The sequence below is a fragment of the Thalassophryne amazonica genome, chromosome 19 (genome assembly GCF_902500255.1).
Source record: "Thalassophryne amazonica chromosome 19, fThaAma1.1, whole genome shotgun sequence".
NCBI lineage: Eukaryota > Metazoa > Chordata > Actinopteri > Batrachoidiformes > Batrachoididae > Thalassophryne > Thalassophryne amazonica.
The window spans coordinates 33,564,447-33,580,997 of NC_047121.1; the positions used below are offsets into that span (position 1 = coordinate 33,564,447).

The 16,551-nt window shown below is 39.4% G+C and overlaps 2 protein-coding genes across 2 annotated transcripts in view; one reads left to right on the plus strand and one right to left on the minus strand.

The window, feature by feature from the left end:
• Window positions 1–228: 228 nt before the first annotated feature.
• cdkn3 (cyclin-dependent kinase inhibitor 3) lies at window positions 229–6,589 on the minus strand. Its single transcript, XM_034195010.1, has 8 exons — window positions 6,511–6,589; window positions 3,983–4,091; window positions 3,505–3,560; window positions 3,379–3,423; window positions 2,785–3,007; window positions 2,660–2,691; window positions 2,408–2,511; window positions 229–463 (listed from the first exon to the last, which is right to left on the minus strand). The coding sequence occupies exons 2-8, from the start codon at window positions 4,060–4,062 to the stop codon at window positions 374–376; spliced, it is 630 nt and encodes a 209-aa protein (XP_034050901.1). The 5' UTR covers window positions 4,063–4,091; window positions 6,511–6,589; the 3' UTR covers window positions 229–373.
• Window positions 6,590–7,074: 485 nt separating this feature from the next.
• The window catches only part of LOC117531884, a 29,278-nt gene continuing 19,801 nt past the window's right edge, over window positions 7,075–16,551 (plus strand). The window contains exons 1-4 of the mRNA XM_034195076.1: window positions 7,075–7,101; window positions 11,968–12,012; window positions 12,225–12,389; window positions 15,137–15,237. Coding sequence (XP_034050967.1) covers window positions 11,971–12,012; window positions 12,225–12,389; window positions 15,137–15,237 — 308 coding nt within the window. The 5' untranslated portion in view covers window positions 7,075–7,101; window positions 11,968–11,970. The remainder of the gene's footprint in view (window positions 7,102–11,967; window positions 12,013–12,224; window positions 12,390–15,136; window positions 15,238–16,551) is intronic.

Genomic DNA, 16,551 nt, shown 5'->3' on the forward strand with positions numbered 1-16,551 from the left:
TTGTCATTTTTATTTTTTTAATTTAATACCGGCACGCCATTTAAGTGTTAAAGTGATGAACTCATCTAACGTCTGAACATTTACCGCAACGTACCAAATCAAAACCTTTACCCTTGTGTAATTGATTCACTCAGTCTCAATTACACTAAACATCTTAAGTGCCGTACAAACAGTGCAACATACCTTAATCTCCCAAAAACACAAACAGCATTTCCTCAAATCTTTTAACAGCGAGAATAAAATATATTAGAGCAGTTTTATAAAGTGCAGTCAGAGAACACGATTATGATACAATCTGAAGAGAATCACTGGCACATGAACAAGTCTATAGAAGAGAATATTTTCAGCACTGATTTGAAGAGGCGTTCAGTAATCACCGGGACACCGAGCGCTCTGTGGATGCTCCGCTGTGTTCTTGGTAGGCTGTAAATCTCTCACGGAACTCATGGACGAAGTTGTATTGCTGGGGAGGAATGACAGAGTAAAGTTATGAAATAGACTGCATAGTCAGAGACCCCTCCTACCCTGGGCATCATCTGTTTGAACTGCTGCCATCAGGCAGACAGTACAGGAACTGAAAACAAAAACAGACTGAAAAATAACTTTGTTGCAAGAGCCATTTGTGCACTAAATACCACTGTACAATAATCTTTTTATGCAATTTCTGTATTGTGTGAGAAAGAACTGTGTTTTAGTGTTTGTGTATATCCATCCTGAGGTGAGATTGCACTTTTAATTTCGTTGTGCTTGTATGCACAATGACAAAGACATTCTATTCTATATTAATTTACATCACCACCGACAACTTTCCAAAACTGCTTTTATGTTTTCCACGTTCACACTAATCAGATATTTTCATCATAGACTGGTTTTTCATACACTCATGGCAATTCTGGGCTTTCAGTGATTTCTTGTAACTTTTGGGTTTTCTGAAATCAACACGTGGTCAAAATTATACATCACAATCAATTTTCAACAGGGTCTTTATTGTACATGCAACAGAATTTGTCCTCTGCAAAAACCCTTTTCTAACTACTGTTAGCCACAATCCAACCACGGAGCAGTGGGGAGCAGAGAAAGGAGCAGACCCTAAGCAACCATATTTTTGAGAGAGAGAGGAAACTCACACAAACTCCACACAGAAAGGAACTGGGCCTGGGAAGACCTGAACCCCAGACCTTCTTGCTGGGATTCAAGAGCACTAACCAATGATCCGCCACGGTGCTCTTAAGGTCTTCATTTCAGGAGGGCAATTCCACAAACGCTTTCCACTGGACTTGGATGTGGGTTTGGGGTCATTGTACTGCTGGTACTAACTGTTCAAGTTTAAGGTTTTGCTCAAGAATTCCGAGGTCGTCTATTATTCCTTTCACTTTGTGCAATACATCAGTTCCACAGCAACATAACAGCCCCAGGGCCTGATGGTACCAGCACAATGTAGGTATTGTGCCCAATCAACACCCCCCCACCCCCCCAAGACAGAGAGAGGTAGCATAACAGAGACTGAACCCAGGTCTATATATTGGTGAGTGCAGCTCCTTATCCCACTGAGTCGCCCGCTCTACAATCTCATAGAACTGAGCAAACTGGCTACACCTGCCAATAACATGTTTGTTTAGCATGTTACCAAAATACCTTCCTGGTGCGTAAATCTGGAATGTGTCAAAGATATGAGGGGTGTACTATGAAATGAGATTGGTGGGTTTGTGAGGTGTGTTAAGCCTAAAGCCAAGATTTTCAGCAACACAAACATGGTTCTCTTAACCTGGTGAGACCACCATGGTAACTACAAACTTAACCTGGTCCAGAGCTGGTCAGATTCTCTTCTTAAATCAGAAATTTTAAGTGCCACACTTTGACAAAATTCCTCCAAATTTTACACCTGTCTATTCCAACCTCCACGTATTAGCACTTTATGCTCTTGAATATTTGAAATTACACACATTTTAAAATAAATCTTACATCAATGTGTGTAAAATGTTTTCCATCAAAATACAGTACAACATTTGCATAAAATATCCACATGAAGCAAAGAGGGGCACATTTAGAAATATACAGCAGTGAGGTCATTTTTTTAATTATTATTCAGGTATAGAATGAGTTACCATTCTTAGTGGGTTCTTGCCAACCTCTTGGGTTCAATTTGAAGGAAAACGATAAAAAAAAAAACCCATCACTTTAATAAACACTAGTTTGTAAATAATCCCACATTACCTCAAATTTAAAAATACGGTGTGTGTGGTCGTGTGTCATCAATCAACCCCCCCAAAAAATGGTGTGTTTTGGAAAGTGGTCTAAAGTAATAATAAACAAACAGATTTTTGTACAATATGGTTTCAGATTAAACATTATTCATAGCCATCTTAAAAACTACATGTTTCTGAAAGTATTGATCCAGCCACTCAACCTTTATGGTTTGTATGGCTCCTCCTCCTCTGTGCTGTCTCAGGAACTCGATGGCTTCGTTTGGCGTCAGTGTTGAGGAGAGATGAAGCAGCAGACAGGCGATGACTGAACAGGACAAAGACAGTACACAGCAGGTCTAAACGCTCAATTTTTAAACTTGGTAAGATGAAGTACTATTAGAAAAAAGTAGTACAAGCAGTGACACACAAACGTAAGAACTTTCAACATGTGGGGATGGATAGAATATTCTTACTCAATGCCGAGCGTCCCAAACCTCCATAACAGCTGAATAAAAAAAAAAGCACAGCATTACTAAATGAATAAATATATTTAGAAATTATGAGGATATATCTTGGTGTGAAGAGACTGGGTACTAACTGGATCACAGTCCTCCTGTTGTTCTGTAGGTTGAGCTGAAGTTCCTTGAGGATTTGGGAACATTGCTCCAGCTCAGGAGTGTCTCCGTCTGGGAACGGCATGTGGTGAACGGTGAAGCCTCGCTGCTCGTAGACCTCCAGCAAGGATGGAACCCTGTACTTCTGAAGTTCTCCTCTGGTGCAGAACACAAACACATCCTGCACTCCCTGGTTCTGTAGATTGTCTTTTAATGAGAGAAAAAAAAGATGCAACACAAAAATAAATTAAAATTATGAAGTTCTTTAAAGTTCTGCCTTTTCCTCGATGTAGTTGCACCCAGATGATGTTTGAAACACGTAGTAGGTAATCTGACAAGCTGAATGCTACAGAATTTTTTCTTTAAAAAATTGAATTATTTTCCATAAAAAAGGATGCCTGACTTACGTGCACTGATTTGTACAAATAAGATGTCAATGTTTGACCTCTGAACCATCTATGATGCCAGATCTGTAAGCGATGTATGTGAAATGCTAGTAATTGTAAAATGTGCAAATAATTGATGAAATCTAATTGAACCATATCTGCTAGTAAAAAATGGGAACAAAGTCATCTTACCGATGTCTCCTTGCAGACTTCTGCGGATGTCTTTGAATCGGCAGCCTAAATTCAGACAAAATACTTATTTCCCCATTACAATCATCCTTTCACAAATTCAACAAGTGTAGTAAAACAATACTTCACCTGGTAACGCACAAATCCCTACAAACTGGGAGCATTCCACTATGGACAGAGGCAACCTTAAATTCAGCAACAGAGCAAAAACACATCAACACAGCACCCATTTGAAACACTGAAATCATAGTGGCACATACCGTATTTTCTGGAGTATAAGTCGCACCTGTCAAAAAATGCCTCTTGAAAAGGGGGGGGGGGAATCATACCCTTTTCTGTGTTATGAGCACTAATTTGGAATTTTGTGCATTGTTGTAGTGTATATTTTATTACTGGCATCTAGTCTTTTATTATTGTAGTGTATTTTGTTTAGTGCTTTGATTGTTGGGAAAGTTTATATAAATAGTCATTATAATTACTATTATTAATAACCAACTTTTAAATTTTTGGTATATAAGTCGCAGGACCTCCTAAACTAGTAATGCAACTTATGGTCCGGAAAATACGACAATCTCGCATAGCCAAGAGCAGATCTGCTGAAACTTACCAGGAGATGTTTAGAGGAGTCCGTTCCTCCTCTCCAACCTCCTCCTCTTCAGAGGACGAGTCAAACTCACTTGTTCTCATGGCTTCAGCTGTGTTGATGTTTGAGATAACTGCACAGACAATGACACGTCACCTGTGCGCTCTGCACACTGAGATATTAGTTCTTAATTATATGTGACTTGATATTGCGACTTCATAATGAAGTCACATACTGATTGATCACAAATACTTTACTAATGAATATAAGCCCCTTTTTTTGTATCAAATCTCTCGCCAAACTGATAGTGGAGATATAATGGTAAAAGGGTTTTGATAAACAGTACATTTTGCTTGACCCTTAACTTGAATTCTCTGGAGACACTAATTTTGCAATATTCAAACCAAGCTTGGTGAAAATCCATCCAGTTTTTGTTCTGTTCTGTATGAAAGTACATATGTGATCCAATTTAGAATGCATCTTGAATAAAAAAAATTATATTATTTTGAAGTGTGCACAACTAAATGGATTGTTATATTGTGGCTTTCCATCTTTGTATTCCCAGCACTGGGCAGAAAACAGCAGGTGTAAAAATAACATGATGTCACATGTCTCTTACTAAATCAGTGTGATATCCTCAAATTTATAAAAAGACATTTCAGTGAATTAGAACAAAAGATAACTGGAAACATCAATACATACGGTTGTGATCAGGCATGCACATAACTGGTGCTCATGTTGATTGTGCGTGCTAAGAATAAATTATGTGCAAGAGAAAACACAGAAGTGCTTTTCCTACAATTTGTCATCATCGCTGCCCCATGTTCTACTGTGCATCATTCATTTTTAGCACGGACAAGCAACATGTGCATGAGTTTTGTGCACACCTGGTTATAGACAATATTAAGGCATTATCTGTCGCCAGTTGTCAGCTGACATGATGTCAGTAAATTTCAGTAGTGTGACAGCTTTGGGGAAGATGCAGTTTTCAGTTTGCTCAGGCATATATCTTTTTCATGCAGTTTACAAACTGGGACAATGGTGGATTTTGTTTTTTTACTCCCACAACTGACATAATCCCATGTCAGATGTCCAGCATATTGCATATTAATATAAGTCATTTAGGGTTAGTATTAGGCTTAAAGAAGGATTTGATTTAGGATTTCATTTTTGTGAAGAGTTTTAAAATTTTAACAACTTCCACTTCCAGACCACAGCTTTGTGCATTTTCAGAAGTCTTGTGCAGCAGCACGAGGTCCAGGTCCTATTCAGAAATAGTTCAGATTTGCAAATTGTGTTGAACAGATTGATCTGAAGTGCCTGCAGGATTGGTCGAGCTTAAACAGAAGATGTTTGTCCTTGAAGAAGTTCTAAGCTGGCCTTAGACAGTGAATGCTATAGTGTAAAGTTGGTCAGCTGCTGGAAGCCGCATCATTGGTGCTTTCACAACACACTATTTCTTGTGAGTTTTGGTGTAGCTGCCTTTTTGACCTATCAGCGCACTCTCTGTCATGTGAGAAGATATGTTCAGAAGTGGTTTTGGGGAAAGGTTAATCCTCCATAATCTTTCAAGAAGTAGAGTTGCTGTTTGACGGAAGAGGTCCTTTGTGTTGACCCACAGAAACTTGAATCCACAGCCTCTCCATTAATGCAGCTGATCTGTGTGTTTTCTTTCTTGTTGTTCTGCAGTCTGCTACGACGTCTTTCATTTTTTTTGGTGTTTAAGAAAAGGTTATTGTGCCTGCAAGCTGTTGCCAGGTTGTGTGCCTCCTACCTGTGTGGAGACTTGTTCTCTGTCATAAATAAAATAACTCACGTCATCTGCAAATTTAATAATGATGTTTCAAGCTGTGGATGGGTTGACAGTAATGAAAGAGTAGAGGTTATGTAATCACCCACATCTTATTTAGATAAGATAAGCAAGATAAGAGATCTGGATGTGCAGGTACTACATTAATGCACAAGTCTTTGACTTTGGAAAAGATATCTCAAAAAGTAATAGATAAGTGGTCTTTTGATCAGAAAAGTATTTCAATTTTTAATTTTTCTTTCATGCAATCTTTAAAAATACATGATATGTTCCTTATGATGTCAAAGATCTACCTGTCAGTAGTTGGAGGGACAATCACAATCACAGGTATGTATGTGCTCTTGATTTTTTTTTAATCCATCTGCTGTACTGTATTTTGTACTGTAATTTGTACAGTAAATCACAGAAATTAGCAAAAGTCGTCTAAATGTCGAGAAAATAAGCAGCACGCGCCCCCTCAGCATGCTAGGCTAGCTAACCTACACGGCTTTCTGCTAATCTGTCTTTCTGCGCTTTACATCATTAATCCAAAATATATCATTAATAAAGACAATACGAGAGTTGACAGGTTGGTCTTTGATGCGACTGCATTTTACGTGGTTGTTCCGGAAATACATATCACAACGATGTACTCTAAATGTTAAAAATTTAATTTCTTTATCAAAAAGAAACCCCTGCGCAGTAGTATCCGAAATATATTATATACAGCTTAATGTAGATTTTTCTGAGTATTATCTCTCACCCGTGTGCGGCTCTCGGTTCTTGTTTTGACAGCTCTCTACCCACACGGCTGTTGCTACAATACGATTTGAAAATTCCGTGAGTTGAGCAGCCAATCGGATGAAAGAGATGTTTAGCCACGCCTTCACCTCGACAACTCGACAAAGTGTGCGCTCGATCTCAACACCAGCCGGAACAGGACGGGCGGAGTGCAGTGAAACCAAAGTTTAGAAATTGTTTCTATAACTTTATAATACAATGCGTTTATCTAAGTGCCTCGTATTAATCAGAATAAACATAAACACATATATACATATTATAATTCACGTTTGTTGAAAATCTTACCTTCGCACAACTAAATATGCAATTAAAGGTAATATAAACCTTTTAGAAATTACTTAAAGCAGTACGATCTGTTGAAATGAATTAAAATGCGCAAACAGGTATCGTGCTTTCTGCTTTAAAAATCGCAGAGCTGCGAACAGCGACCTCTGCTGGTCGCACTAAGTTCTTCTTCCACAAGAGGACAAACGACATTCCGAGCGTCGTATGATGGACTTCTCTTTTTTATTTCCAATTTGTGGAGGAGCAGGACTGCAGATCTGTAGCTGAGGTCAGTTATCTTTGTGTTCTTTTGACATTTTTTGCAAAAACAGTCGATCTTTCCTTTTGATTTTTTTTTTTTTTTGAAGAGGTTTTGTTTCATTTATTTATTTATTTGTTTGTTTGTTTTGTTTTAGATCATTAAAAATCTATAGTGGCTTGTCCGTACACTATAGTGTTGCAACCTCACAATGAAAATGTGATTAACTGCACATTTTTATCCTACACGAATCAGAGCTGGCAATTTATATTCATTTTTAATATACTTGATTTCGCTTTCTCTTTAAAAAAAAAAATAGATTTTTGCTTATTGCATTTTCCTGTTTTTTTTTTTCCTTTCTTTTTTTATTTTTTTGCGTCGTGAGGTTTGTTCTGTTGGCAGAGGGGCTCCTTGAACAGGTACCGCAAATCAGAAAAGGGGTTTAAAGGGGACCTCCTTCAAACTGCTTGAAGTGAGGATTTCTACATTTTGACATCATTTGCATTCTCTTCTTAAAATGTCATGACCACCCATGTCGCACCCTGTGCAAATCACTTCAGGGGTGCAGACAGGATGGGGGGTTCTGCTGACTGCGCATTATGCATATGTGCAAAAATAATTATCATTATTATATATTAAATGAAGCATTGCTTTCATGTGCATAAACCGATACCATGTTGCTGTTTGTTTGTTTGTTGCAGATTTCAAAATGTTTTTAGATGCCCATTCCCACAAATTTAACCTCTGTTCCTCTTTTTTCATTTGGAGAATATATGTCAACACATTTTCTAAACTCTTCTGTTAATTTCTTTGAACTGATCATGGGTGGGTCCAGGGATGTTCCTGGGGGGGGGGGGGTCCTGTAATCTGATGTGCCACCCTATTATTGTAAATTATGAATAGAAATCTGCCCAGCCAGAGGCAGGATTTAGACTGAACTCTTCCATGAGAAACATGTTCTTATCAAAAAGTATTTGTAGTTTGTGTAGAGGTGGGTAATGTGGTAATCTTGGTGGGGTATCATTCATACCCACTTAATCTACTTAGAGAAAGTCTTACCTTATAATCCCTATGATGACAATTTATAGATCATGAGATGTAATCCTGATGCTTTGTTAATTAATTAGTTAAGATAATGTGATGTGCATTTGTTCATGTGTGCACTGGTACTTAATGCCACCCCTGTATACAACCCCAATTCCAGTGAAGTTGGGATGTTGTGTGAAAATTCCAAAACTCTGAGACAGGGGCAACAAAAGACTCAAGAACACCTGGAACATTCCACAGGTGAACAGGTTAATTGGAAACAGGTGAATGTCATGACTGGGTATAAATGGAGCATCCCCAAAAGGCTCAGCCGTTCACAAGCAAAGATGGGGCAAGGATCACCACTTTGTGAACAACTGCATGAAAAAATAGTCCAACAGTTTAAGAACAGTGTTTCTCAATGTTCAGTTGCAAGGAATTTAGGGATTCCATCATCTACAGTCCATAATGTAATCAGAAAATTCAGAGAATCTGGAGAACTTTCTACACATAAGCAGCAAGGCCAAAAACCAAAATTGAATGCCCATGATTTTTGATCCCTCAGGCGGCACTGCATTAAAAACCGACATCATTGTGTAAAGGATCTTACCACGTGGACTCAGGAACACTTCAGAAAACCATTGTCAGTTAACACAGTTCGTCACTACATCTACAAGTGCAAGTTAAAACTCTATCATGCAAAGCGAAAGTCATACAACAACGACATCCAGAAACGCCGCTGCCTTCTCTGGGCCTGAGCTCATCTGAAATGGACAGACACAAAGTGGAAAAGTGTGCTGTGGTCTGATGAGTCCACATTTCACATTGTTTTTGGAAATCATAGACGTCGTGTCCTCCGGACAAAAGAGGAAAAACACCATCCAGATTGTTACCAGCGCAAAGTTCAAAAGCCAGCATCTGTGATGGTATGGGGGTGTGTTAGTGCCCATGGCATGGACAACTTACACATCTGTGATGGCACCATCAATGCTGAAAGGTACATCCAGGTTTTGGAGCAACACATGCTGCCATCCAAGCAACATCTTTTATCAGGGACGTCCCTGCTTATTTCAGCAAGACTGTTGTGTGGGCCGCCACCACCAGTGGGCGCCCTGCCTGAAGTGCGGGCTTCAGGCATGAGAGGGCGCTGCTGCCACGGACACAGCCGGGGGTGACAGCTGTCACTCATTATCTCTTGACAGCTGTCACCCATCTACTCTACATCATCTCACTCCATAAAGACCAGACGTCATCTCCACCTCGTTGCCGAGATATCGTACTTCAATGGAGGTAACTTTCTCTGCCTGTAGTAATTGATTCTAAGAGCTATTGTTTTGCAGCTGTCAACCAGAGGACCGGCGTGGGTCGCGACTGTTTCGTCCTACGTCCGTCAGATAAGTGGTTAAACAGACGCTGCACGAGTGTGTGTTAGAGGTGGAGGTGGCATTCCCACCGTTGTTGTTATGGGGTGTACACACACCCACACTTGACTGTCTTTGTTCTTCGCTAGCAGTACCAGATCCGACAGTCAGGGACGGTGATCACCTGGGAATTCGGGACTTGGCGGCTCCAGTATTCACCAGGTTCGGTGGCGGCGGAAATCGTGTGGTTCCGGCTCTTCTCAGGACAGACGTCTTCTATCCTCGAGCCTGCCCACATGTCACCTTTGTGGATTGACTGTTATATTCTGAGATTGTCTGTATGTTCGTTGTGCACATTCACAACATTAAATTGTTACTTTTTGGCTCATCTATTGACCGTTCATTTGCGCCCCCTGTTGTGGGTCAGTGTCACTACACTTTCACAACAAAGACAATGCCAAACCACATTCTGCACGTGTTACAACAGCGTTGCTTCATAGTAAAAGAGTGCGGGTACTAGACTGGCCTGCCTGCAGTCCAAAACTGTCTCCCATTGAAAATGTTTGGTGCATTATGAAGCGCAAAATACGACAACGGAGACCCGGGACTGTTGAACAACTGAAGTTGTATATCAAGCAAGAATGGGAAAGAATTCCACCTACAAAGCTTCAACAATTAGTGTCCTCAATTCTCAAACGCTTATTGAGTGTTGTTGGCTACGTCCCTGCAGCTAAGATAAGATCAACTTTATTAATCTCAAAGGAAATCATTTTGCCAGAGTACTGAAACAATAAACAGTGAACAATGTTTTGTTGTTTTTTTATTTTTTTTTACAATAAGTCTATCAAATTTCTGCAAAATGATTGGAGGACATTTGCACAAGATGTTTGACAATATTTCTTATAACTCTGAGTCACTTAATAACTCTGAATAACTGTTCATTATGTATTCATCTAGCAGAAGGGGGAGAAATTATACAGTCTGACACAGGTAGGAAAGACCTCTTGTGGCGTTCTATGGTGCACCTCGGTGGTCTCAGTCTACAAATGAAGATGCTCTAACAGGATGTCAATGTGGCATGCAGGGGGTGGGAGGTGTTGTCCAGGATGCTGCGTGGTTTCCTCAACATCCTCCTCTCTGAAACCTCCACCACAGACTCCAGCTCAACTCCCAGGACAGGGCCAGTACTCCTGATTAGAGCCCGACCGATATGGATTTTTTGAGGCCGATGGTGATAACGATATTTGGATGAAAAAAATGCCGATAATCGATAAATCTGCTGATTTGTCAATAGCTGATAAATCAGCCGATATTGATTAACTTTATAACAGAGAAGAATTTTCAAGTTCAAAAAATGCAATCAAGAATTAAACCTTTGTGAAATTAGCAAATACAAATCCTTAAAAAGAGTTGTGAAATACATCTGATCTTGTACCTCTTGTTGCTGCAACTTAGATATAGGTTATATTACAGGTAGAAAAACTTTTTCAGTTGCTGACAAGTAATTGTGAGAGGAAAGAAACACAAACACTAAGGAAACATTATTTTCACAGCACTCCTTTATTTTTCTATTCTGCAACTTTCAAGAACAAAAAAACTTTCAAACAACCTTAGTGCAAGCAGAGGTTGATTTTAGTGCTGGTAGAACATTTTAACAAGAAAACACGGACCCTGATATAACGTGAGGAAACTATCATATTTGTAACAGTAAAATAAGCTTCTTTTCACAAGACCCAGTAGTATATTTGTGCAATTTTCAAGAACAGTAACAAAGAACAGTCTAGTACAAAAAAAAAAATCTGTGCAAAGTTGCATTAATCTCTAAGGAAAAGATAAATAACATTACAAAAGAAAAAAGCTGATCACTGCAGTGTCGGGGGGCTGGTGATGAACACATTTAAGCAGGGATGTAAGCAGCTCTCAGTTGAATGGAGTCAGAGCTCTATCTACTGGACAAATGGTGCAAGGACATTTTACATTGCTGACACAAACATTATTTCAGTAACTGTTCTGTTTATGAGAAATTATCGGCATTCTATCAGCAAAATTTCGGCCAATAGTGAGTACTTTGAAAAGGGCTTATATCGGCCGATAATATCGGCCGGCCGATATATCGGTCGGGCTCTCCTCCTGATGAGCTTGTTAAGTCTGTTCATTTTAGCTGCCTTCAGCCTGCTGCCCCAGCACCCTACAGCATAGACGATGATGCTGGAGACCACTGAATGATTAAACATCTGTAACATATTTCCGCAGACATTGAAAAATCTGAGCCTCCTGAGGAAGTACAGTCAGCTCTGACCTTTCTTATACACAGCGTCTGTGTGTACAGTCCACTTCAGTGTGTTGTCTATGTGGACACAGATAGGCAACAACATTAATGCAGATTATAACTCAGTGAGCATTTTGACAGAAAGAGGATCAGGATTCAGTTTAATGATGCATCACAGGTTTGTGCACATTAATCACTGTTTGCATACAAGCGTGTTTGTGTGTTTTTTTTCCTGCACAGGTCATGAAGCCTCAAGAGGCAGAACTTGTCACAGAAATCTCCAAGGTACTCTCCACCTTCAGCAGCCAGGCTTCATTTAACGGCACACTTTGCTTTTCATGCTGACCTCTTATTTGCAAAAGCAACAGATGCAGCATAAACATGCCTCTGATGTTAGAGTGTGCTTGACAAACAAAAAATATGATCATGTGCATATTTAAATGTGACTTAAAGATAATTTGTAATACTTCTGAATGCTGCATCTGTTCTGTTCTCAGTTACAGTGCATGGTGTCGGAGCTGAAGACGGGCTTCAGTGGCGCCCTGCTGGAACTCAGTCACATCCAGCATGGAGACATGTACCTCAGGGAGGAGATGGAGGAGAACAGGAGGAGCTGTCAGAAAAAAGCACTTCATATGGATGCACTAGTTGAATCCCTGAAGGTCAGACATAATGTGGCTCAGTTATTGATATGAATAAATTATGGCATTATTTGTTTTTGGAACTGTATTAGTGCCACAATGCAAAAGGATCAAAAATATGTCAGCCAGAAAACAAACAAAAAAAAAAATTGCATAAGTGGCCCATACAGTGAGGAAAATAAGTATTTGAACACCCTGTGGTTTTGCAAGTTCTCCCACTTAGTAATCATGGAGGGGTCTGAAATTTTCATCTTAGGTGCATGTCCACTGTGAGAGACATAATCTAAATAAAATCCAGAAATCACAATGTATGATTTTTTAAATAATTTATTTGTATGTTACTGCTGCAAATAAGTATTTGAACACCTACCAACCAGAAAGAATTCTGGCTCTCACAGACCTGTTAATTTTTCTTTAAGAAGCCCTCTTATTCTGCACTCTTTACCTGTATTAATTGCACCTGTTTGAACTTGTTACCTGTATAAAAGACACCTGTTCACACACTCAATCAATCACACTCCAACCTGTCCACCATAGTCGAGACCAAAGAGCTGTCTAAGGACACCAAGGACAAAACTGTAGACCTGCACAAGGCTGGGATGGACTACAGGACAACAGGCAAGCAGCTTGGTAGAAGACAACAACTGTTATGATTATTTATTAGAAAGTGGAAGAAAAACAAGATGACTGTCAATCTCCCTCGGTTTAAGATTCCATGCAAGATCTCACTTTGTGTGGTAAGGATGATTCTGAGAAAGCTCAGAACTACACAGGAGGACCTGGTCAATGACCTGAAGAGAGCTGGGACCACAGTCACAAAGATTACATTAGTAACACATGATGCTGTCATGGTTTAAAATCCTGCAGGGCAGCAAGGTCCCCCTGCTCAAGCCAGCACATGTCCAGGCCCGTTTGAAGTTCACCAGTGACCATCTGGATGATCCAGAGGAGGCATGGGAGAAGGTCATGTGGTCAGATGAGACCAGAATAGAGCTTTTTGGAGTCAACTCCACTTACCATGTTTAGAGAATGAGAACAACCCCAAGAAAACCATCCCAACTGTGAAGCATGGGGGTGGAAACATCATACTCTGGGGGTGCTCTTCTGCACAGGGGACAGGATGACTGCACCGTATTGAAGGGAGGATGGATGGGGTCATGTATTGTGAGATTTTGGCAACCAACCTCCTTCCCTCAGTAAGAGCATTGAAGATGGGTCATGGCTGTGTCTTCCAGCATGACAATGACCCCAAACACACAGCCAGGGCAACTAAGGAGGGGCTTCGCAAGAAGCATTTCAAGGTCCTGGAGTGGCCTGGCCAGTCTCCAGACCTGAACTCAATAGAAAATCTTTAGAGGGAGCTGAAACTCCAAACCTGAAAGATCTGGAGAAGATCTGTATGGAGGAGTGGACCAAAATCCCTGCTGCAGTGTGTGAAAACCTGGTGAAAAACTACAGGAAACATTTGACCTCTGTAATTGCAAACAAAGGCTACTGTACCAAATATTAACACTGATTTTCACAGGTGTTCAAATACTTATTTGCAGCAGTAACATACAAATAAATTATTAAAAAATCATACATTGTGATTTACAGATTTTTTTTTTTTTAGATTATGTCTCTCATAGTGGACATGCATCTAAGATGAACATTTCAGACACCTCCATGATTTCTAAGTGGGAGAACATGCAAAATCGCAGGGTGTTCAAATACTTATTTTCCTCACTGTATAACGTGACGATGGATCAGTGAAAAAAGCACCATGTAGGGGAAACCAGGGCACGGTGACTCACAGGGCACAGTGAGTCAGTAGCTATATCTACAAAACTACATATATAGTTGCAGCAGTTATGCCATATTTTTATGCATAAAGACATCAGCCTTATAAATTAGTGTTTTGTTTATGGATACATTAAGGGTAAAAATAAGTTGCAAGTGAAGTCAGTTTTTTCCTATCAAAAGTAAATTTTGTGGATGTCATTGTCTTTGTATTTATTTCCCACAACAGAGGAAAGGCGGCCCAGAAAAATTATTAGTTAGAAGAATACCCCGTCCAACTGATGAGCATGTGTTATGTCTTCACCAGACTATCAGCTATTTGATAACATGATTCATGTGTGTCACATGCACCCGGGGCACAGTGAATCAGTCTAGAAAGTGATTTACTAAGCCCCAGTATCAAGTGGATGACAAATATTACTTATGCATTTATATATCCATGAATTATTTCTATAATTTGTGTATATAAACAACTGTTGTCACTTTTGAACAGAAATTATGACAGTTGTATTTATAATAGTTTCTAAAGGACTTATATCACAATATAAGACAGTCACATATTACATAGCTGGTTTTGCTGGATTATAGTTTGTATATGCATCAGCATATATTTAATAATTTTGAAGAAATCTTTATAATCATGTGTTTTTTCATTATACTCTAAGTTGATTCACTGTGCCCCGTGAATTAGTGTCCGGGGCACAGTGAATAAAAATTTTTAAAACCGATTTTAAACACCTGTAAATTACACTTGAGGAGACATAAATAACACAGCCTTATAAACAATAACTTGCTGTATTAAATACACAATAGAATGACCTAAACCTATGCATAATGTGTTTATGCTGCCACAAAACAACATTTCTGATCTACTGTGCCCCGGCTTTCCCTATTCTTGTCAAGAAGCGATATTATGTTGTATAGCTTTATGCTTATTTAGTTTTAGTCAATAAATGTAAACATTGTATCAAAGTTTTGTTGTCCTTTAGGAGGAACTTGGGGTGATGCGATGCCAAATTGTGCAGCTTTACAAAAACACACAGAAACCTCAGCCGATCGGAAAGAGCTCTACGTTGAAGCAGCAAAGAAGGTAAAAACTTAGGGGTCATATTAGCAAAATGCAGTTTGTTTGTTTTTTTTAATTGACCTTTTCCTCTTAAATTATGTTTGGGTTTTCATGCTAAAAATGATACAGATTCCATAATTTTAATGTATGTAGACGTAGACGCTGCCCTGGGTCCGCAGCAGGTTGCTCTTGACAGCAAGACTGAGTATACAGTAGTGTTCAGAATAATAGTAGTGCTGTGTGACTAAAAAGATTAATCCAGGTTTTGAGTATATTTCTTATTGTTACATGGGAAACAAGGTACCAGTAGATTCATTAGATTCTCACAAATCCAACAAGACCAAGCATTCATGATATGCACACTCTTAAGGCTATGAAATTGGGCTATTAGTAAAAAAAAAAGTAGAAAAGGGGGTGTTCACAATAATAGTAGTGTGGCATTCAGTCAGTGAGTTTGTCAATTTTGTGGAACAAACAGGTGTGAATCAGGTGTCCCCTATTTAAGGATGAAACCAGCACCTGTTGAACATGCTTTTCTCTTTGAAAGCCTGAGGAAAATGGGACATTCAAGACATTTTTCAGAAGAACAGCGTAGTTTGATTAAAAAGTTGATTGGAGAGGGGAAAACTTATACGCAGGTGCAAAAAATTATAGGCTGTTCATCTACAATGATCTCCAATGCTTTAAAATGGACAAAAAAAACCCAAAACAAAACAGAGATGCGTGGAAGAAAATGGGAAACAACCATCAAAATGGATAGAAGAATAACCAGAATGGCAAAGGCTCACCCATTGATCAGCTCCAGGATGATCAAAGACAGTCTGGAGTTACCTGTAAGTGCTGTGACAGTTAGAAGACGCCTGTGTGAAGCTAATTTATTTGCAAAAATCCCCCGCAAAGTCCCTCTGTTAAATAAAAGACGTGCAGAAGAGGTTGCAATTTGCCAAAGAACACATCAACTGGCCTAAAGAGAAATGGAGGAATATTTTGTGGACTGATGAGAGTAAAACTGTTCTTTTTGGGTCCAAGGACCACAGACAGTTTGTGAGATTACCCCAAACTCTGAATTCAAGCCACAGTTCACAGTGAAGACAGTGAAGCATGGTGGTGCAAGCATCATGATATGGGCATGTTTCTCCTACTATGGTGTTGGGCCTATATATCACATACCAGGTATCATGGATCAGTTTGGATATGTCAAAATACTTGAAGAGGTCATGCTGCCTTATGCTGAAGAGGACATGCCCTTGAAATGGGTGTTTCAACAAGACAATGACCCCAAGCACACTAGTAAGTGAGCAAAATCTTGGTTCCAAACCAACAAAATTAATGCCTCGC